The sequence below is a fragment of the Coregonus clupeaformis genome, chromosome 24, assembly GCF_020615455.1.
Source record: "Coregonus clupeaformis isolate EN_2021a chromosome 24, ASM2061545v1, whole genome shotgun sequence".
Taxonomy (NCBI): Eukaryota; Metazoa; Chordata; class Actinopteri; order Salmoniformes; family Salmonidae; genus Coregonus; species Coregonus clupeaformis.
In genome coordinates, this window is record NC_059215.1 from 14,019,492 (window position 1) to 14,043,701 (window position 24,210).

At 43.2% G+C, this 24,210-nt stretch overlaps 1 protein-coding gene and 1 pseudogene across 3 annotated transcripts; both read left to right on the forward strand.

Annotated features, from left to right (window-relative positions):
• The first annotated feature begins 12,641 nt into the window (after window positions 1-12,641).
• On the forward strand, window positions 12,642-21,023 carry mul1b (mitochondrial E3 ubiquitin protein ligase 1b). Of its 3 annotated transcripts, XM_041845697.2 has the most exons (6): window positions 13,535-13,569; window positions 15,223-15,375; window positions 16,074-16,282; window positions 16,583-16,794; window positions 16,989-17,552; window positions 20,966-21,023. In XM_041845697.2, the coding sequence occupies exons 2-5, from the start codon at window positions 15,256-15,258 to the stop codon at window positions 17,504-17,506; spliced, it is 1,059 nt and encodes a 352-aa protein (XP_041701631.1). In that variant the 5' UTR covers window positions 13,535-13,569; window positions 15,223-15,255; the 3' UTR covers window positions 17,507-17,552; window positions 20,966-21,023. The 3 variants fall into 3 exon arrangements, with proteins under 3 accessions (XP_041701630.1, XP_041701631.1, XP_041701629.1); XM_041845696.2 differs by lacking the exons at window positions 13,535-13,569; window positions 20,966-21,023 and adding an exon at window positions 12,642-12,715 and having other exon boundaries at window positions 16,989-18,839; XM_041845695.2 differs by lacking the exon at window positions 20,966-21,023 and having other exon boundaries at window positions 16,989-18,839.
• LOC121537993 lies at window positions 18,518-20,096 on the forward strand (annotated as a pseudogene).
• Window positions 21,024-24,210: the final 3,187 nt, after the last annotated feature.

Genomic DNA, 24,210 nt, shown 5'->3' on the forward strand with positions numbered 1-24,210 from the left:
CCTACCTATTCATGTAGGTCACCCTACCTATTAATGTAGCCCACCTTACCTATTCATGTAGGCCAGCCAACCTATTAATGTAAGGGGCACCCTACCTATTCATGTAGGCCAGCCTACCTAATCATGTAGACCAGCCTACCTATTCATGTAGCCGACCCTACCTATTCATGCAGGCCACCTTACCTATTCATGTAGGCCACCCTACCCACATTATTAATGTAGGCCACCCTACATATACATGTAGGCCACCCTACCTATTCATGTAGGCCAGACTACCTATTCATGCAGGCCACCCTACCTATTCATGTAGTCCACCCTACCTACATTATTCATGTAGGCCACCCTACCTATACATGTAGGCCAGCCTACATTTTCATGTAGGTCACCCTACCTATTCATGTATGCCAACCTACCTATTCATGTAGGCCACCCTACCTATTCATGTAGGCCAGCCTATCTATTAATGTAGGCCACCCTACCTATTCATGTAGGCCAGCCGACCTATTCATGTAGGCCACCCTACCTATTCATCTAGGCCAGCCAACCTATTCATGTAGGTCACCCTACCTATTCATGTAGCCCACCCTAACTATTCATGTAGGCCAGCCAACCTATTCATGTAGGCCACCCTACCTATTCATGTAGGCCAGCCGACCTATTCATGTAGGTCACCCTACCTATTCATGTAGCCCACCCTACCTATTCATGTAGGCCAGTCTACCTATTCATGTAGGCCACCCTACCTACATTATTCATGTAGGCCACCCTACCTATTCATGTAGGAAACGCTACCTATTCATGTAGGCCACCCTACCTATTCATGTCAGTCACCCTACCTATTCATGTAGGCCACCCTACCTATTCATGTAGGTCACCATACCTATTCATGTAGGTCACCCTACCTATTCATGTAGGCCAGCCTACCTATTCATGTAGGAAACGCTACCTATTCATGTAGGCCACCCTACCTATTCATGTCAGTCACCCTACCTATTCATGTAGGCCACCCTACCTATTCATGTAGGTCACCATACCTATTCATGTAGGTCACCCTACCTATTAATGTAGCCCACCTTACCTATTCATGTAGGTAACCCTACCTATTCATCTAGGTCACCCTACCTATTCATGTAGGTCACCCTACCTATTAATGTTGGCCACCCTACCTATTCATGTAGGCCAGCCAACCTATTAATGTAAGGGGCACCCTACCTATTCATGTAGGCCAGCCTACCTAATCATGTAGACCAGCCTACCTATTCATGTAGCCGACCCTACCTATTCATGCAGGCCACCTTACCTATTCATGTAGGCCACCCTACCTACATTATTCATGTAGGCCACCCTACATATACATGTAGGCAACCCTACCTATTCATGTAGGCCAGACTACCTATTCATGCAGGCCACCCTACCTATTCATGTAGTCCACCCTACCTACATTATTCATGTAGGCCACCCTACCTATACATGTAGGCCAGCCTACATTTTCATGTAGGTCACCCTACCTATTCATGTATGCCAACCTACCTATTCATGTAGGCCACCCTACCTATTCATGTAGGCCAGCCTATCTATTAATGTAGGCCACCCTACCTATTCATGTAGGCCAGCCGACCTATTCATGTAGGCCACCCTACCTATTCATGTAGGCCAGCCAACCTATTCATGTAGGTCACCCTACCTATTCATGTAGCCCACCCTAACTATTCATGTAGGCCAGTCTACCTATTCATATAGGCCACCCTACCTATTCATGTAGGTCACCCTACCTACTCATGTAGGTCACCCTACCTATTCATGTAGGTCACCCTACCTACTCATGTAGGTCACCCTACCTATTCATGTAGGTCACCCTACCTATTCATGTAGGTCACCCTACCTATTCATGTAGGTCACCCTACCTACTCATGTAGGTCATCCTACCTATTCATGTAGGTCACCCTACCTATTCATGTAGATCACCCTACCTACTCATGTAGGTCACCCTACCTATTCATGTAGGTCACCCTACCTACTCATGTAGGTCACCCTACCTATTCATGTAGGTCACCCTACCTACTCATGTAGGTCACCCTACCTATTCATGTAGGTCACCCTACCTATTCATGTAGGCCACCCTACCTATTCATGTAGGTCACCCTACCTATTCACGTAGGTCACCCTATCTATTCATGTAGGTCACCCTACCTATTCATGTAGGTCACCCTACCTATTCATGTAGGTCACCCTACCTATTAATGTAGGTCACTATATCTATTAATGTAGGCCACCCTACCTATTCATGTAGGCCAGCCTACCTATTCATTAGGCCAGCCTACATTTTCATGTAGCCCACCCTACCTATTCATGTAGGCCAGCCTATCTATTCAAGTAGGCATACCTACCTATTCATGTAGGCCACCCTACCTATTCATGTAGGCCAGCCTACCTATTCATGCAGGCTACCCTACCTATTCATGTAGGCCAGCCTATCTATTCAAGTAGGCATACCTACCTATTCATGTATGCCACCCTACCTATTCATGTAGCCCACCCTACCTATTCATGTAGGCCAGCCTATCTATTCAAGTAGGCTACCCTACCTATTCATGTAGGCCACCCTACCTATTCATCTAGGTCACCCTACCTATTCATGTAGGTCACCCTACCTATTAATGTTGGCCAGCCTACCTAATCATGTAGACCAGCCTACCTATTCATGTAGCCGACACTACCTATTCATGCAGGCCACCTTACCTATTCATGTAGGCCACCCTACCTACATTATTCATGTAGGCCACCCTACATATACATGTAGGCCAGCCTACATTTTCATGTAGCCCACCCTACCTATTCATGTAGGCCAGCCTATCTATTCAAGTAGGCCTACCTACCTATTAATGTAGGCCACCCTACCTATTCATGTAGGCCAGACTACCTATTCATGCAGGCCACCCTACCTATTCATGTAGGCCACCCTACCTACATTATTCATGTAGGCCACCCTACCTATACATTTAGGCCAGCCTACATTTTCATGTAGGTCACCCTACCTATTCATGTATGCCAACCTACCTATTCATGTAGGCCACCCTACCTATTCATGTAGGCCAGCCTATCTATTAATGTAGGCCACCCTACCTATTCATGTAGGCCAACCTACCTATTCATGTAGGCCAGCCGACCTATTCATGTAGGCCACCCTACCTATTCATGTAGGCCAGCCAACCTATTCATGTAGGTCACCCTACCTATTCATGTAGCCCACCCTAACTATTCATGTAGGCCAGTCTACCTATTCATATAGGCCACCCTACCTATTCATGTAGGTCACCCTACCTACTCATGTAGGTCACCCTACCTATTCATGTAGGTCACCCTACCTATTCATGTAGGTCACCCTACCTATTCATGTAGGTCACCCTACCAACTCATGTAGGTCATCCTACCTATTCATGTAGGTCACCCTACCTATTCATGTAGGTCACCCTACCTACTCATGTAGGTCACCCTACCTATTCATGTAGGTCACCCTACCTACTCATGTAGGTCACCCTACCTATTCATGTAGGTCACCCTACCTACTCATGTAGGTCACCCTACCTATTCATGTAGGTCACCCTACCTATTCATGTAGGTCACCCTACCTATTCATGTAGGTCACCCTACCTATTCACGTAGGTCACCCTATCTATTCATGTAGGTCTCCCTACCTATTCATGTAGGCCACCCTATCTATTCATGTAGGTCACCCTACCTATTAATGTAGGCCACCCTACCTATTAATGTAGGCCACCCTACCTATTCATGTAGACCAGCCTACCTATTCATTAGGCCAGCCTACATTTTCATGTAGCCCACCCTACCTATTCATGTAGGCCAGCCTATCTATTCAAGTAGACATACCTACCTATTCATGTAGGCCACCCTACCTATTCATGTAGGCCAGCCTACCTATTCATGCAGGCCACCCTACCTATTCATGTAGGCCACCCTACCTACATTATTCATGTAGGCCACCCTACCTATACATGTAGGCCAGCCTACATTTTCATGTAGGTCACCCTACCTATTCATGTATGCCACCTTACCTATTCATGTAGGCCACCCTACCTATTCATGTAGACCACCCTACCTATTCATGTAGGCCAGCCTACCTATTCATTAGGCCGGCCTACATTTTCATGTAGCCCACCCTACCTATTCATGTAGGCCAGCCTATCTATTCAAGTAGGCATACCTACCTATTCATGTAGGCCACCCTACCTATTCATGTAGGCCAGCCTACCTATTCATGCAGGCCACCCTACCTATTCATGTAGGCCACCCTACCTACATTATTCATGTAGGTCACCCTACCTATTAATGTAGGTCACCCTACCTATTAATGTAGGAATACCTAACTATTAATGTAAGTAACCCTACCTATTCATGTAGGTCACCCTACCTACTCATGTAGGTTACCCTACCTATTCATGTAGGTCACCCTACCTATTCATGTCAGTCACCCTACCTATTCATGTAGGTCACCCTACCTATTCATGTAGGTCACCATACCTATTTATGTAGGTCACCCTACCTATTCATGTAGGTCACCCTACCTATTAATGTAGGCCACCCTACCTATTAATGTAGGCCACCCTACCTATTCATGTAGGTCACCCTACCTATTCATGTATGTCACCCTACCTATTCATGTATGTCACCCTACCTATTCATGTAGGTCACCCTACCTATTCATGTAGGTCACCCTACCTATTAATGTAGGTCACTATACCTATTCATGTAGGTCACCCTATCTATTCATGTAGGCCACCCTACCTATTAATGTAGGCCACCCTACCTATTCATGTAGGTCACCCTACCTATTCATGTAGACCACCCTACCTATTCATGTAGGCCACCCTACCTATTCATGTAGGTCACCCTACCTATTCACGTAGGTCACCCTATCTATTCATGTAGGTCTCCCTACGTCATGTAGGTCACCCTACCTATTAATGTAGGCCACCCTACCTATTAATGTAGGCCACCCTACCTATTCATGTAGACCAGCCTACCTATTCATTAGGCCAGCCTACATTTTCATGTAGCCCACCCTACCTATTCATGTAGGCCAGCCTATCTATTCAAGTAGACATACCTACCTATTCATGTAGGCCACCCTACCTATTCATGTAGGCCAGCCTACCTATTCATGCAGGCCACCCTACCTATTCATGTAGGCCACCCTACCTACATTATTCATGTAGGCCACCCTATCTATACATGTAGGCCAGCCTACATTTTCATGTAGGTCACCCTACCTATTCATGTATGCCACATTACCTATTCATGTAGGCCACCCTACCTATTCATGTAGACCACCCTACCTATTCATGTAGGCCAGCCTACCTATTCATTAGGCCGGCCTACATTTTCATGTAGCCCACCCTACCTATTCATGTAGGCCAGCCTATCTATTCAAGTAGGCATACCTACCTATTCATGTAGGCCACCCTACCTATTCATGTAGGCCAGCCTACCTATTCATGCAGGCCACCCTACCTATTCATGTAGGCCACCCTACCTACATTATTCATGTAGGTCACCCTACCTATTAATGTAGGTCACCCTACCTATTAATGTAGGAATACCTAACTATTAATGTAAGTAACCCTACCTATTCATGTAGGTCACCCTACCTACTCATGTAGGTCACCCTACCTACTCATGTAGGTTACCATACCTATTCATGTAGGTCACCCTACCTATTCATGTCAGTCACCCTACCTATTCATGTAGGTCACCCTACCTATTCATGTAGGTCACCATACCTATTTATGTAGGTCACCCTACCTATTCATGTAGGTCACCCTACCTATTAATGTAGGCCACCCTACCTATTAATGTAGGCCACCCTACCTATTCATGTAGGTCACCCTACCTATTCATGTATGTCACCCTACCTATTCATGTATGTCACCCTACCTATTCATGTAGGTCACCCTACCTATTCATGTAGGTCACCCTACCTATTAATGTAGGTCACTATACCTATTCATGTAGGTCACCCTATCTATTCATGTAGGCCACCCTACCTATTAATGTAGGCCACCCTACCTATTCATGTAGGTCACCCTACCTATTCATGTAGACCACCCTACCTATTCATGTAGGCCAGCCTACCTATTCATTAGGCCACCCAACATTTTCATGTAGGTCACCCTTCCTATTCATGAAGGCCACTCTACCTATTAATGTAGGCCAGCCTACCTATTCATGTAGGTCATCCAACCTATTCATGTAGGCCACCCAACCTTTTCATGTAGGTCACCCTACCTATTCATGTAGACCACCCTACCTATTCATGTAGGCCAGCCTACCTATTCATTAGGCCACCCAACATTTTCATGTAGGTCAGCCTTCCTATTCATGAAGGCCACCCTACCTATTAATGTAGGCCAGACTACCTATTAATGTAGGTCACCCTTCCTATTCATGTAGGCCACCCTACCTATTAATGTAGGCCAGCCTACCTATTCATGTAGGCCAGCCTACCTATTCATATAGGACACCCTACCTATTCATGTAGGCCACCCTACCTACATTATTCATGTAGGCCACCCTACATACATTATTCATGTAGGCCAACCTACCTATTCATGTAGGACATTCTACCTATTCATGCAGGCCACCCTACCTATTCATGCAGGCCACCTTACCTAGTCATGTAAGCCACCCTACCTATTCATGTAGGCCACCCTACCTATTCATGTTGGCCAGCCTACCTTTTCATGTCGGTCACCCTACCGATTCATGTAGGTCACCCTATCTATTCATGTAGGTCACCCTACCTATTCATGTAGGCCACCCTACCTATTCATGTAGGTCACCCTACCTATTCATGTAGGTCACCCTACCTATTCATGTAGGTCACCCTACCTATTAATATAGGCCTCCCTAACTATTAATGTAGGTAACCCTACCTATTCATGTAGGTCACCCTACCTACTCATGTAGGTCACCCTACCTACTCATGTAGGTAACCCTACCTATTCATGTAGGTCACCCTACCTATTCATGTCAGTCACCCTACCTATTCATGTAGGTCACCCTACCTATTCATGTAGGTCACCAAACCTATTTATGTAGGTCACCCTACCTATTCATGTAGGTCACCCTACCTATTAATGTAGGCCACCCTACCTATTAATGTAGGCCACCCTACCTATTCATGTAGGTCACCCTACCTATTCATGTAGGTGACCCTACCTATTCATGTATGTCACCCTACCTATTCATGTAGGTCACCTTACCTATTCATGTAGGACACCCTACCTATTCATGTAGGTCACCCTACCTATTAATGTAGGTCACCATACCTATTCATGTAGGTCACCCTATCTATTCATGTAGGCAACCCTACCTATTAATGTAGGCCACCCTACCTATTCATGTAGGTCACCCTACCTATTCATGTAGACCACCCTACCTATTCATGTAGGCCAGCCTACCTATTCATTAGGCCACCCAACATTTTCATGTAGGTCACCCTTCCTATTCATGAAGGCCACTCTACCTATTAATGTAGGCCAGTCTACCTATTCATGTAGGTCACCCTACCTATTCATGTAGGCCACCCAACCTTTTCATGTAGGTCACCCTTCCTATTCATGTAGAACACCCTACCTATTTATGTAGGCCACCCTACGTATTCATGTAGGCCAGCCTACCTATTCATGTAGGCCAGCCTACCTATTCATATAGGACACCCTACCTATTCATGTAGGCCACCCTTCCTACATTATTCATGTAGGCCACCCTACATACATTATTCATGTAGGCCAACCTACCTATTAATGTAGGACATTCTACCTATTCATGCAGGCCACCTTACCTATTCATGCAGGCCACACTACCTATTAATGTAGGCCACCATACCTATTCATGTTGGCCAGCCTACCTTTTGATGTCGGTCACCCTACCGATTCATGTAGACCATCCTACCTATTCATGTAGACCATCCTACCTATTCATGTAGGTCGCCCTCCCTATTCATATAGGTCACCCTACCTATTCATGTAGGCCACCCTACCTATTCATGCAGGCCACCCTACCTATTCATATAGGCCACCCTACCTACATTATTCATGTAGGCCACCCTACCTATTCATATAGTCTAGCCTACATTTTCATGTAGGTCACCCTACATATTCATGTAGGCCACCCTACCTATTCATGTAGGCCAGCCTATCTATTAATGTAGGCCACCCTACCTATTCATGTAGGCCAACCTACCTATTCATCTAGGTCACCCTACCTATTCATGTAGGTCACCCTACCTATTCATGTTGGCCACCCTACCTATTCATGTAGGCCAGCCAACCTATTCATGTAGGCCACCCTACCTATTCATGCAGGCCACCTTACCTATTCATGTTGGCCAGCCTACCTTTTCATGTCGGTCACCCTACCGATTCATGTAGGCTACCCTACCTATTCATGTAGGTCGCCCTATCTATTCATATAGGTCACCCTACCTATTCATGTAGGCCACCCTACCGTTTCATGCAGGCCATCCTACCTATTCATGTAGGCCAGCCTACCTATTCATATAGGTCACCCTACCTATTAATATAGCCCACCCTACCTATTCATGTAGGTCGCCCTATCTATTCATATAGGTCACCCTCCCTATTCATGTGGGCCACCCTACCTATTCATGTAGGCCAGCCTACCTATTCATATAGGTCACCCTACCTATGAATATAGCCCCCCCTACCTATTCATGTAGGCCAGCCGACCTATTCATGTAGGCCAGCCTACCTATTCATGTAGGCCAGTCAACCTATTCATGCAGGCCACCCTACCTATTCATGTAGGCCACCCTACCTACATTATTCATGTAGGCCACCCTACCTATTCATGTAGGAAACGCTACCTATTCATGTAGGCCACCCTACCTATTCATGTCAGTCACCCTACCTATTCATGTAGGCCACCCTACCTATTCATGTAGGTCACCATACCTATTCATGTAGGTCACCCTACCTATTCATGTAGGCCAGCCTACCTATTCATGTAGGTCACCCTACCTATTAATGTAGCCCACCTTACCTATTCATGTAGGTCACCCTACCTATTCATGTATGCCACCCTACCTATTCATGTAGCCCACCCTACCTATTCATGTAGGCCAGCCAACCTATTAATGTAAGGGGCACCCTACCTATTCATGTAGGCCAGCCTACCTAATCATGTAGACCAGCCCACCTATTCATGTAGCCGACCCTACCTATTCATGCAGGCCACCTTACCTATTCATGTAGGCCACCCTACCTACATTATTCATGTAGGCCACCCTACCTATTCATGTAGGCCAGCCTATCTATTCATGCAGGCCACCCTACCTATTCATGTAGGCCACCCTACCTACATTATTCATGTAGGCCACCCTACCTATACATGTAGGCCAGCCTACATTTTCATGTAGGTCACCCTACCTATTCATGTATGCCACCCTACCTATTCATGTAGGCCACCCTACCTATTCATGTAGGCCAGCCTATCTATTAATGTAGGCCAGCCTACCTATTCATGTAGGCCAACCTACCTATTCATCTAGGTCACCCTACCTATTCATGTAGGTCACCCTACCTATTCATGTTGGCCACCCTACCTATTCATGTAGGCCAGCCGACCTATTCATGTAGGCCACCCTACCTATTCATGTAGGCCAGCCGACCTATTCATGTAGGTCACCCTTCCTATTCATGTAGCCCACCCTACCTATTCATGTAGGCCAGTCTACCTATTCATGTAGGCCACCCTACCTATTAATGTAGGCCAGCCTACCTATTCATGTAGGCCAGCCTACCTATTCATATAGGACACCCTACCTATTCATGTAGGCCACCCTACCTACATTATTCATGTAGGCCACCCTACCTATTCATGTAGGAAACGCTACCTATTCATGTAGGCCACCCTACCTATTCATGTCAGTCACCCTACCTATTCATGTAGGCCACCCTACCTATTCATGTAGGTCACCATACCTATTCATGTAGGTCACCCTACCTATTCATGTAGGCCAGCCTACCTATTCATGTAGGTCACCCTACCTATTAATGTAGCCCACCTTACCTATTCATGTAGGTCACCCTACCTATTCATGTATGCCACCCTACCTATTCATGTAGACCACCCTACCTATTCATGTAGGCCAGCCTATCTATTCAAGTAGGCTACCCTACCTATTCATGTAGGCCACCCTACCTATTCATCTAGGTCACCCTACCTATTCATGTAGGTCACCCTACCTATTAATGTTGGCCACCCTACCTATTCATGTAGGCCAGCCAACCTATTAATGTAAGGGGCACCCTACCTATTCATGTAGGCCAGCCTACCTAATCATGTAGACCAGCCTACCTATTCATGTAGCCGACCCTACCTATTCATGCAGGCCACCTTACCTATTCATGTAGGCCACCCTACCTACATTATTCATGTAGGCCACCCTACATATACATGTAGGCCAGCCTACATTTTCATGTAGCCCACCCTACCTATTCATGTAGGCCAGCCTATCTATTCAAGTAGGCCTACCTACCTATTCATGTATGCCAGCCTACCTAATCATATAGACCAGCCTACCTATTCATGTAGGCCAGCCTACCTATTCATGCAGGCCACCCTACCTATTCATGTAGGCCACCCTACCTACATTATTCATGTAGGCCACCCTACCTATACATGTAGACCAGCCTACATTTTCATGTAGGTCACCCTACCTATTCATGTATGCCACCCTACCTATTCATGTAGGCCACCCTACCTATTCATGTAGGCCAACCTACCTATTCATCTAGGTCACCCTACCTATTCATGTAGGTCACCCTACCTATTCATGTTGGCCACCCTACCTATTCATGTAGGCCAGCCGACCTATTCATGTAGGCCACCCTACCTATTCATGTAGGCCAGCCGACCTATTCATGTAGGTCACCCTACCTATTCATGTAGGCCAGTCTACCTATTCATGTAGGCCACCCTACCTATTCATGTAGGCCAGCCTACATTTCCATGTAGGTCACCCTACCTATTCATCTAGGTCACCCTACCTATTCATGTAGCCCACCCTACCTATTCATGTAGGCTACCCTACCTATTCATGTAGGCCACCCTACTTATTCATGTAGGCCACCCTGCCTATTCATGTAGGCCAGCCTGCCTATTCATGTAGGCCACCCTACCTATTCATATAGGCCACCCTACCTTTTCATGTAGGCCATCCTACCTATTCATGTAGCCCACCCTACCTACATTATTCATGTAGGCCACCCTACCTATTCATGTAGGCCAACGTCTTTACAAGAGAATGAGGTAACAAAAAACATTGGCAGCAACACAAGTGCAGTGATGCTTCACACAATTACTCCAACTCCCACCTTGTTGTTTCCTGTAGCTGCTTGTAATCAAATCAAAATCCAATCAAATTGTATTGGTTGCATACACATATTTAGCAGATGTTGTTGCGGGTGTAGTGAAATGCTTGTGTAATACTAAGGTCTCTCACACAATACAATGCATAAACCTACCCTAGGATTTTCCTTTCTTTTATTTGTATTTTTCAAACAGACTACATTGAGTTATTAAGATTACCAAGAATAAAAAGGCTTCTCAGTGTTTATGTTTCAGTGCTTCTTTTATTCTATACACCGCTAGCTAGGCAATACATTTTGAAGTTAAATACATGTTTCCTTTACACAATATTGTTTGTCATGAAATCAATGGTTGTTCATCATTCTAACAATCCATTAAATCTTAATATAAACATGTGATATAATCTAATTGCATATCACAGAGCCCATACGCCTATAATAACGAATCTGTGATGTGCTTTTCACTTGGGAGTCAGTCAAATGGTCGGAAAGAAAGATGGCGTAAGCGGACGCTGATGTGGAGCATGACTATAATGGCGAGGGAATCAAGGAGAGTTGGAATATTGTCCGAAATAATAGAAAGTGAAGTAACGTAGCATACAGTGACGAGAATGTCCCTTCATATCTTGTATGAGTACATTTTGTTTATGAGGAGCAGCTGATTGGATTACCAATTTTGAAAAATCCATTTGAAATATCCAAACTGGTGGAGAGGGTGCTGAGTAAAGTGAAGGCTGTGAGGATCACGAGAGGCGGCCTTGTTTTGATTTTGTTGTTCTTCTTTATAGTTATGGTGATTAATTGCACTGCCAAGGTGGAGAGGAAGTCCAGGAAAATAGATATCCTTGTGGATGTGGCGGAACGGTTCCTGGGACTGAAAGACTTCTTGGCGGAGGAGTTGCATGGAGTATTGTCACAAGCTGTACAACCCTCTCAGGTCATAGAGCCTGAGAAGGGACATGGAGATTTGAAGGAAGGAAGAAGTGGGAGTTTTGGTGTTTTAGTTTCGTCAATGTGTTTTTTAAATTGTTTTATTTTGGGTGGATTAAGTTAGTTTCCCCTATCACGTATGGGTTTTATTTTTACCTTGGTTTTTCAACCCCGTCCAGTTGGTAGCGGTAATAGACCTTTTGGGGTTGTAGTCTGCCATAAAACCCACAGAAGTAGAAGAATAAGTAGAAGCTTTTCACTTGATAAATGATTGAACACTGTTACCTGCTGGTCAAGTGACCACATTGAAATAACTTTTATTTTGAAGTGAGAAAAGGAACCCGGAAATAGTGTTTACTGTGAGAAAGTGGAGGGTGAGTGCTAGCTACTTGTGGCTGTTTTTATCTAATCTTGGAAGGAAATCGATAGGTTTTAAAATATAAACGTAATTTGCTGGGTGAGAGATCTGTGTGTTTACAAACTATCTACGTCAGTGCAGGGCTAAATTACAGAGCCCTTAGCTAGCTACGTTAACTATTAGCTAGCGCAATGTCAACTATCTATCTTGCTAGCTAGCGACAGGTTTTCATGTTCAGTCAATATATGTTGTATAATTGCACGATACCACATTTTTATATATTTTTTTTGTATTTTGGCGACTGCATTGTTATCATTAGCTAAGCATTTGAAATGGTCACTCACCTCCAGAAGGTCAGTCAACCCAAATATATTTTTGCTGGCCCTAAATGTGAGTCCTCGATTACGTTAGCTACAGGAATAATAGCTGGGTCATTCTCACGAAATTTGACCCAAAAATTATCGTGTCATTATTCACGAAATTTCCTCTTGGATCATAGAGATTAGGATCTCTACTTATCTATACTGAACAAAAATATAAACGCAACAATTTCAAATATTTTACTGAGTTATGGATTTCACATGACTGGGCATACAGATATGCATCTGTTGGTCACTGATACCTTAAAAAAAAAAAAAGATTGGGCGTGGATTAGAAGTCCAGTCAGTATCTGGTGTGACCACCATTTATTTGCCTAATGCAGCAAGACACATCTCCTTCACATAGAGTTGATCAGGCTGTTGATTGTTGCCTGTGTGATGTTGTCCCACTCCTCTTCAATGGCTGTGCGAAGTTTCTGGATATTGGCGGGAACTGGAACATGCTGTCGATCCAGAGCATCCCAAACATGCTCAATGGGTGACATGTCTGGTGAGTATTCATGTCATGGACGAACTGGGACATTTTCAGCTTCCAGGAATTGTGTACAGATCCTTGCGACATGGGGCCGTGCATTATCATGCTGAAACATGAGGTGATGGCGGCGGATGAATGGCTTCACCATGGGCCTCAAGATCTCGTCACGGTATCTCTATGGATTCAAATTGCCATTGATAAAATGGAATTTTGTTCGTTGTCCGTAGCATATGCTTGCCCATACCATAACCCCACCGCCACCATGGGGCACTCTGTTCACCATGTTAAAATCAGCGAACCGCTCGCCCATACGACGCCATACACATGGTCTGCAGTTGTGAGGCCGGATGGACGTACTGCCAAATTCTCTTAAATGACGTTGGAGGCGGCTTATGGTAGAGAAATGAACATTCAATGCTCAGGCAACAGCTCTGGTGGACATTCCTGCAGTCAGCATGCCAATTGCACGCTCCCTCAAAACTTGACACATCTGTGGCATTGTGTTGTGTGACAAAACTGCACATTTTAGAGTGGCCTTTTATTGTTCCCAGCACGAGATGCACCTGTATAATGATCATGCTGTTTAATCAGCTTCTTGATATGCCACACCTGTCAGGTGGATGGATTATCTTGGCAAAGGAGAAATGCTCACTAACAGGGATGTAAACAGATTTGTGCACAGAATTTGAGAGAATAAGGTTTTTGTGCGTATGGAACATTTACATTTTTCTGGGATCAAATATTTAAAATGAAATTATACAAATATAATACAATTAAATCTGACTTTTTCCCAATTTGAGCTTTTTAGCCATTTCGGAAATGAGAAGGCCAAGTGGGGTAAAGGGGCTGTTTGAGAATAAGAACCTAATTCTGAAGGCATATAATCAAATAAATGTAATTAACTTATACTACTCCTCTAGATGATGCATCATGGGTGAATAAAACTTTATTTCAAAACTGATTGGAGTTTTTACAGGAACTTGAAAAAGTGTTACGGTAATGAGACACATGCCAACAGACAATATGTAATACATATTATAGTTTAATGTAAACTTAAACTAGTATAACATTTTTATGATTTATGGATCAACTACAGCAACAGAGTCGCTCTGGACTAGAGCGTCTGCTTAATGACGTAAATGTGCCCTTGAGCAGGGCACTTAACCCTAATTGCTCCTGTAAGTCGCTCTGGATAAGAGCGTCTGCTAAATGACTTAAATGTAAAATGTAAATGTAACATATTTTGTGTTTTATTCAAATAAGCAAGTTTTTCTAAAGTAAAATGTTATAAAATTACCAGAGAATTTAATCTGGACGCATTTCAGTAATGAGAATTTGGGGTGAAAATGTACACCATTCAGGCTAAAAGGTATTTATAATAAGACACTAAGCCAAAAACTACACATCTTAGTCCTCAGAATGATAGTTGATTTTTGAGTTACAAAACCATGATGCATCTGCAATGTGCTACAGACATGGTTTCATGAGAATCACCCAACTAGGTGGCAGACAGTCAGTCAAGTCTCTGTAAATATGGATTATTAGGCTGACAAGCCAACTGGCCAAGTATAATTCTGTAGGGTAATTGCATGGCATTCATACATTCCATCAAGGTCCAACTAACACATGACCATAGCTTTATAGACTGTCATCTGACTCCCATCCCAGGTGGGGATACAACTGCCCTTGTGTTCTGACAGGATGGATTCTAGTGGGAAACCCTCCACAGCCCAAGTCCTGCTATTAACCACCAGCTCAGCACTGACTGCAGTCTTCTACTCTGTGTACAGGAGGAGGACAACAACAGTAGCAAGATTAAAGGTAATCACATTATAGGCTTGTCTCATCTATCTTTCTTATCTACCTTATCTCATTAAATCTGTTAGGAGTGTGTTTAGTGGTTAGGCTAATCATTGGCAAGTGACACATCTTGAGGGGAGTTTAAAGACATGCTCCGGAACGTTGGCGTCTAGTAAGTATTTTTCAAACCTCTTGCTTTGGGCTGTATTTGTCAATGTGTAGTTCGTACAGTACATGCATAATCTATGAGCAGAATTACTGTGTTACCTCAATTAGCCACGAAATCCCTAGTTTGAAAGCGACAGTTTACTGGAAGCTGCGCGGCGCCATTTTCCCCCACGTGGGCCAGCCCCTTATCAATTGGAATTCCAGCCAATGAGCTTTAGCCCCTCGCCATTTGAGTGACAGCTAGCAAGATGCACACACGGCAGAGCGAGAGAGTGAGCAATGACGTGATGCACATAGCTGCACATATGTGACGTAGTACGCAATTTTTGGGGACCACTTTTGGCTCGTGAGCACTACTTTCTTAACTACTGGCTAAAAAGTATACAAAAGTATCAGAGAATCTCTTTAAATACAGTAGCACTGCACCCGGAAATCCAATGTGATGTTATCAATAGTTCAGACATTTGCGTTTTACCAGGAAGGGATTTCACTTAATCACAATGATCATTTGAAGTTTTTGATTGTTGTTCAATACGCTTTATGTTTTACAGGGAGCCAAGAAAGTGTCTATTGATCAGGATCTGAAGAACATCCTGACAGAAGCACCAGGAAAATGTGTCCCGTACGCTGTGATCGAAGGTGTTGTGAGATCTGTGAAAGAAACCCTGAACAGCCAGTTTGTGGACAACTGCAAAGGGGTCATCGAGAGGTTAACTCTAAAGGAGAAGAAGATGGTGTGGAATCGCACCACTCATCTCTGGTAGGTGCTAAAGTACATTGAAGTGCTATGATGTATTCGTGCACGCTTTCTTACTGATGGCTGTTAGGAGGCTCAGTTTGTGTGGATGTATTGTTTGTGTGTGAAGACACTCACACACTGACGATGGCCTAACAGTTAACTTTTGTTCCTCTTGTGTTACCTTTAGAATGAATAAATAAACATAAAATCATTTCACTTTTTTTTATTTATTTTTATGACGATAATAACGTTATGCTCTACAGTGCATATTTTTGTGGATACACATCTCTGTAGATATCTCTAATATTTTGTACCTGTCAGGAACGAGAGTGAAAAGGTCATCCACCAGCGCACCAACACGGTGCCCTTTGACCTGGCATCCCACGACATGGCCATGGCCGCCACCATCCGGGTCATCCGTCCCCTGGACTCCTCGGAGCTAGACCTGGAGACCACATACGAGAACTTTCACCCCACCGTCCAGTCCCTGACCAATGTCATCGGCCACTTCATCAGCGGGGAGCGCCCTAAAGGTATGGTCCTTTTGTGTGGTCCTGTGTTGCTCAGTTAAGCCCAGGGCTAAGGTCAACACTGCTTTAGTAGAGCGTTGTGGGTTACATTCCCGCTGGGACCACCCATACTAAAATGCATTCATGCATGTAAGTCTTTAAGTCACTTTAGATAAAAGCTAAATGGCATGTTGTTGTTGTTTTTGTTATTATTATAGGTATCCACGAGACTGAGGAGATGTTGCGTCTGGGGGAGAGTGTGACCGGGGTCGGGGAGCTGGTGCTGGACAACAACCTGGTGAAGCTCCAGCCTCCCAAGCAGGGCCTGAGGTACTTCCTCAGCCGACTGAACTATGACTCCCTGGTGGAGAAGCAACAGAGCAGCGTCAGAGTCTGGAGGGTCCTGACCGCGGTGTTTGGTGTGGTAGCTTCTACGACGCTCCTCTTCATCCTGTGGAAGAAGTGGGTTTACCACAGACAGAGGAGGAAGGAGAAGAACGTCCTGGAGGAGTTCAAGGAGCATCAGAGGAAGAGGATGAGGAAGCTGAATGTAGAGGAGGCTAGTGTTTCCCCTAGTGCCTGTACGGTGTGTCTGAGCCGGGAGCGTTGTTGTGTGTTCCTGGAGTGTGGGCATGTCTGTGCCTGTGACCAATGCTACCAGGCTCTTCCAGAGCCAAAGAAGTGCCCTATCTGCAGGGCAACGATAGAGAGGGTAGTACCGCTTTATAACAGCTAATGGACAATGCCGTGGTGATGGCAATTGAAACTGGACTAATCTAAAGGTGAGACAAAAGAGGAAATGACATCACTGTGTAATCTGGGCTGGTGGAGAGACTGTCACTGAAAATGTAACTGTGTATTTGTTTGTTTTCTTTTTGTTTGATTGTCTTTTTTTATGTGACAAGAAATGTACTGTGTATAATTTTAAGTGATACTTGTAGCTTTAAAGTTTCCTTGAAAGATCAAGCTTACTTGTGATGCTGTGTCATTATGCAAATGTTGATTTGAGTTATATCAGTTGAGGAAAAGATGTGTCCTTTTTCCATAGAGAGTTGTAGAATCAACTCAGTTGAATGTCTTCACCTCAATGTTTCTCCAAAGCACATCAAAGCCATTTTGAATAAAGAAAGAAAGAAAGACACAAAACAAATCCTCAACCTATTTTGCAAAGTTGGAGTATACTAACTATCCACTCACAGTTATGGAAATATCTATGGCTGCCAGGAGAGGGTGATGTCTGCCTTGCATACATGTTTTCAACAGGGATATTTTATGGTTTGCATAAGCCATAGAATTGGATATGAAGCATCGAAAGTACAGAAATAAAACATGTGCAAGATAGAAACATTTTATAATTTAAGAAAGGTATCAAGTATGTCCCCCAAGTTACCCAACAAAGTGACTGAATCAGTTATTTCTCATAAAAAGGAGATGAAGCTGTATACAATTATATTTAATTATTGATTCATAATGGGTTGACTATTAGGGGATGCCCATTGAACCGCGAAGGTACAACAAAAAGCAACTTAACGAGCGTGTCGTGGTGAGACTGGTGGATGCACCAGGAAAATGTTACCTCAGTCGGTGACGTATATTTTCTGCCAATTCTCGGGAATGTTTTGCATCGCTCTCCTTATCAAGATTTAGCCTAATATTTTACAACGGTGTCATTTTATTCTGTAAATGTACTGTATTCCATCGATACATGGCCCGTTTATTCGTAAAGAGGACAGAAAACTTTGGATAAATGCTTTTTAATGTAAGCGATATTATACGATATAAATGTCAGTGTATTATGATATCAGGTCTTTCACCGGCGTCTTTCAGTATCGATTATGGACTAAGTTTGTATTGTGAAGACATGTCGGGAGTATTGCCTTTCAACGAGAAATATTATGGTGCTGATGGCGACGTGGGACAGGTCTCCATCACGTGTCGCCTGCAGGATACCAACAATTTATACTGTGCTGCACAGACTAAAATCACCTAAACTCGGACAGATTGGGAGAAGTAAACGAGGTGGAGACTATTGTCAACAAAGGACGTTTTTAAATAATCATTACAATAAATTCAATAAACACTTTTGAAAATAGGGTGTGTGTGTGTGTTCAAAAATACAGAGTTGGGCTCTTTCATTGGAAAATGTTCATATTTTCCTGTGGCTTGACTGGACACAGCATGTATAAATGAACTTTCCATGAATAGAGATATAGGTGGAGTTGTATGAAATCCACCATCTTAGTTTGACTGAGAATCTGAGTGTGAATCCTCACAATTTCGTGTTTTCTTCTGATCGGCAGTTGTCATTGAAGATGACAGAATAGAAGATGAGTTGAAAGACCTAGCAGAAAAAACTCCTGCCGGTGTCTAGAATAACCCAAAAGACGGTTGGAAGCTCAAAAATACTGTAGGCCTAGGCCTAGTATCCTTGCTAAGCAAAAAAAGCACTTTGGAATGTTCTCGTTTTCAGTGATACCTATTAGTCCAGGCTTGCAAACAGAAAAGGACTGTGAAATTACTTAACTTGTTATAGAACTTCATTAATTGATCCAGTCTAAATGATTAATGATATTGAAATTATTCCCCAATGCAAAGGCTAGTAAATGCAAAGGAGACTGTATGGGATAATATGTGGAGGGAAAACAGATCCTAAACTTGCTCTTATTTTTACTCTATCTTGGCTGAGCATTTTGCTACTGTACTGTTCAGTCTTGCACATTTTCAATAATTTTGTGCAAAATGTTAAAAGCTGTGTTGTGTTTTTCACCTTTAATAGCATACATTAATAACTTTTGCATACCCTTTTGGCAGTGATGACCACTAGTTTTTTTTTTACAGAATGACAATTGAAGGACTAGCTTTTTTAATCATGAACTTTTGGGTTGTGCTATTTGTACTTATGTTGTTGCTACAAACTGCCTGCTCATTCTAATGTGAAAAGCTTATTTTAATATCAGGCAGCTACCTATGAAACAACTAAAATGATTCCTGTTTTGTGATTGTAACAGTCAACACATTTTTATAATACAGTGCTGTCATGGGGAATATGATCACAACTGTGCCAAATATCTCAGAAGATGCCAGTGCATAAATGTCCAATGGTCCAATGTGCATTTCTGATCATGTGGTTTTGAGGGCTTTTTTGTCAACATCTGCCCTTGCATGGAATAGTCTGAAATGAAGTGCCTCTGTGTCAGAAAAATTAACTGGCATACATATTGTTTGCAACTTGGAATGACAAACATCAATTATATATTATTTAAATATTGTGTATGTTGCACCACTTTTCACTGAACAGGGCTATGTGTGTAATGTACAGTCAAGTATTAAAATGTGAAAATGAATTGTGTACCTTGTTTCACTTCTCCCTGGCTGACCCATCATTTGCGTCACTTTGCACTCTTCTACCACTAAACAAGCCATTTACAACATATAACCATTATTGGTATACTCGGTTAATTACAGTTTTATACATCAATAATGACATAAGGTAGACCCTGTTATTACACAGACTCGGGGTGCTGTGACATCAGAGGATGTTTTCACTGATTCTCTGAGGATACCAGATTATTCTCAGGTAATCAAGCAAGAGGCACCTAATGGCCCTCCTCTCACTGGTAATCATTTTATGAGGACCTTAAAGGACAAACCATAGCTACTTAGACAACTTCACTGATTCAGCAGGCTCCCTCCTGAAGACCTACTGTATAATTACCAGCATTCTTCCTATTATTTTATCCTTCTCAGTGTGGCCTCTGAAATGTGGTAACCATACCAACCTTACTGTATCTTTTACTAACAAGGTTATATTTACTTCACAAACCACCTTTTGCTCCTTGGTGTTTCTCTAACTACTATGGGATTAAAGATCCATTGAAAACAAAAGATTCACCTGAATCTCTACTACTGCTCTGTAGCTCAGCTGGTAGAGCACGGTGTTTGTAACGCCAGGGTAGTGGGTTTGATCCCCGGGACCACCCATACACAAAAAAAAAAATGTTATGCACGCATGACTGTAAGTCGCTTTGGATAAAAGCGTCTGCTAAATGGCATATTATTATTACTGCTCCAGAAATTGCTGTAGCCTTTCAAATCTACTAATATACAGCCCAATCGGGCTGACACAGAGAGAGAACGCGAGAGAGAGAGAGAGTAATTACATACCAGTGAAGCCAATTAACTCACAGGTCTCAAGGTGAGAGACAAAAGAGGAAATGACATCACTGTGTAATCTGGGCTGGTGGAGAGACTGGTATAAGTACTTGTATTTTTACGGTAGGCTACAATCGGAAATGGCCTGCTGTGATTGGTATCCTGAATCTCATTTAGGCTATTGTTATTGTATATGGTGGCTTTAGCTTTGAATTAGGGGCATTTTATTGACATTCGATTAATGGATATAACTCCTATTTAGGATATTGTTGATCCTTACTGCTATAGGAAGGGAAATATTAAAAATGATCACCAAGATGATACAAGAAGTTAACCTTTTCTCATATCAAATAATGAATCAATTAGATTTGTAACTGTCCTCATGGTTGGTTTGTATAATATTATGTAAGCAGGTGGACTGGTCTCTTCCTTTAATACATATTAAACTTAATTTGTTTTCATAAGACAAACAATATTGACATTGTCAGTGTCTGGTGGTATGCTCAGTTTGTTTGTGGCTATATCTCTGTTTGGCCAGCTAGATCATAGCTAGATCATCTGAAATCATGGATGGTAGAGGAGTGGAGGCTGGTGGGAGGAGCTATAGGAGGACGGGCTCATTGTAATGGCTGGAATGGAATAAATGGAATGGTATCAAACACATCAAACATATGGAAACCATGTGTTTGACTCTGTTCCATTTATTACATTCCAGCCATTACAATGAGCCCACCCTCCAATAGCTCCCCCCACCAGCCTCCACTGGTCTGGATTCAAGGTCTACATCAATAATAGTTAGTTAGAATGATATAGTAGAGCCTACTATGAGCTACTCTACCATATATTACAGTAATTCCATCTGGCACACATAATCCAGCATTTATATTTTAACCCAGTATTATGTCATATTTGTTATTCCAGCACTGTACGCCTGCTTCAACTAATTAAGGGCTTGATGATTAGTTCCATTGACTACTTGAATTAGGTGTGCTAGTGTTGGAATAGGACACATTTGTGCAACGACTAGGGCTCCCAAAGGAATAGACATTAACTGAATGGAGTCAGCATCTCATTTTGAAAGATCATCCTCCAACTGAAGTGACTGAGGAACAAAAATACACAACGCATAATCAAAACAACACCTCACTTTCAAGCCTCTTATATGCCGCCAATCGACACATACAAACTGTGCACAATAATCAGTAGGACTTGAGGTTTTTGTCCAACAGAGGCTTTGTTAGAAGATGAGAAAAGAGAAACTCACAGTCCCTATTTCATACTGAAGGCACATGCTGCCTATGAAAAGAGCTGCTGAATTATGTACATCCACAGAGGAGCCATTTACCAAGAGGTTTCTTAATTGGACTCCAACAGCAGAGGATTTGTATGGGAGCTTGTTTCTCAGGTGTCAATGCACAGCACATATAGTACAGTTGATTCAAAGCATCTTCACCATCATGGTTCACATTGCTTTCCACATTGTGATGGTGTTTTTCTGTCATAATTTAACTCCACCTCACAGCAGAAAGCATCAACACATTATTCTAATAATTGAATGAAAGTGACACATTATGGTAACATTAGAGGGAAATTATAGCAATGAATACAAAATCCTGTTGGAAGAAGTTGTGAGCCACCGAGCAATATACAGTGTAAGATACAGTATTTACATGGTCCACTGGTGGATAGCTTTCCATCTTGAGGTTTCTAGCTGATATCATTAAAATGTGATAGGAAACATCATGTTAGACACCCTGGGGTTCAGTGATTTCCCCGGGAAACTGGGCTAACACGTGGCGGCACTCTTGGTATGACAACCGTGAGCTGGGAAAACACAACACACCACGGATTGCCAAAGTCAGAACTGTTGCCTTAGCAACTGCTCAGAGCCTCTAGCTCCTGCTCCCAGTGCAGTTGTTGTTGTAAAGCTGAGACTATGTAGGATTTATTTTTATAGATTTGCACCATGAGACCTGTCTCTGGACTGCTGTGTGGAGCTAAAACCCATACTTACTTGGGTTTGGTCAGTGTGTGTGTGTTTGTGTGCATGTGTCTTCGTGTCTGTGTGTCTGCGTGTGTGTGTGGTGGACATTAAGCTGTTTTGATAGAGTGGCTTGTGAAAGTATTCAACCCCCTTGGCATTTTTCCTATTTTGTTGCCTTACAACCTGGAATTAAAATTAATTTTTGGGGGGTTTGTATCATTTGATTTACACAACATGCCTACCACTTTGAAAATGCAAAAAAATGTTTGGGTGAAACAAACAAGAAATAAGACAAAAAAACTGAAAACTTGAGCGTGCATAACTATTCACCCTCCCAAAGTCTATACTTTGTAGAGCCACCTTTTGCAGCAATTACAGCTGCAAGTCTCTTGGGGTATGTCTCTGTTAGCTTGGCACATCTAGCCACTAGGATTTTAGCCCATTCTTCAAGGCAAAACTGATCCAGCTCCTTCAAATTGGATGGGTTCCACTGGTGTACAGCAATCTTTAAGTCATACCAAAGATTCTCAATTGGATTTAGGTCTGGGCTTTGACTAGGCCATTCCAAGACATTTAAATGTTTCCCCTTAAACTACTCGAGTGTTGCTTTAGCAGTATGCTTAGGGTCATTGTCCTGCTGGAAGGTGAACCTCCGTCCCAGTCTCAAATCTCTGGAAGACTGAAACAGGTTTCCCTCAAGAAGTTCCCTGTATTTAGCGCCATCCATCATTCCTTCAATTCTGACCAGTTTCCCAGTCCCTGCCGATGAAAAACATCCCCACAGCATGATGCTGCCACCACCATGCTTCACTGTGGGGATGGTGTTTTCGGGGTGATGAAAGGTGTTGGGTTTGCGCCAGACATAGCGTTTTCCTTGATGGCCAAAAATGTTTGGGGAGTCTCCCACATGGCTTTTGGCGAACACCAAACGTGTTTGCTTATTTTTTTCTTTAAGCAATGGCTTTTTTCTGGCCATTCTTCCGTAAAGCCCAGCTCTGTAGAGTGTACGGCTTAAAGTGGTCCTATGGACAGATACTCCAATCTCCGCTGTGGAGCTTTGCAGTTCCTTCAGGGTTATCTTTGGTCTCGTTGTTGCCTCTCTGATTAATGCCCTCCTTGCCTGGTCCGTGAGTTTTGGTGGGTGGCCCTCTCTTGGCAGGTTTGTTGTGGTGCCATCTTTCCATTTTTTAATAATGGATTTAATGGTGCTCCGTGGGGTGTTCAAAGTTTCTGATATTTTTTTATAACCCAACCCTGATCTGTACTTCTCCACATTTTTGTCCCTGACCTGTTTAGAGAGCTCC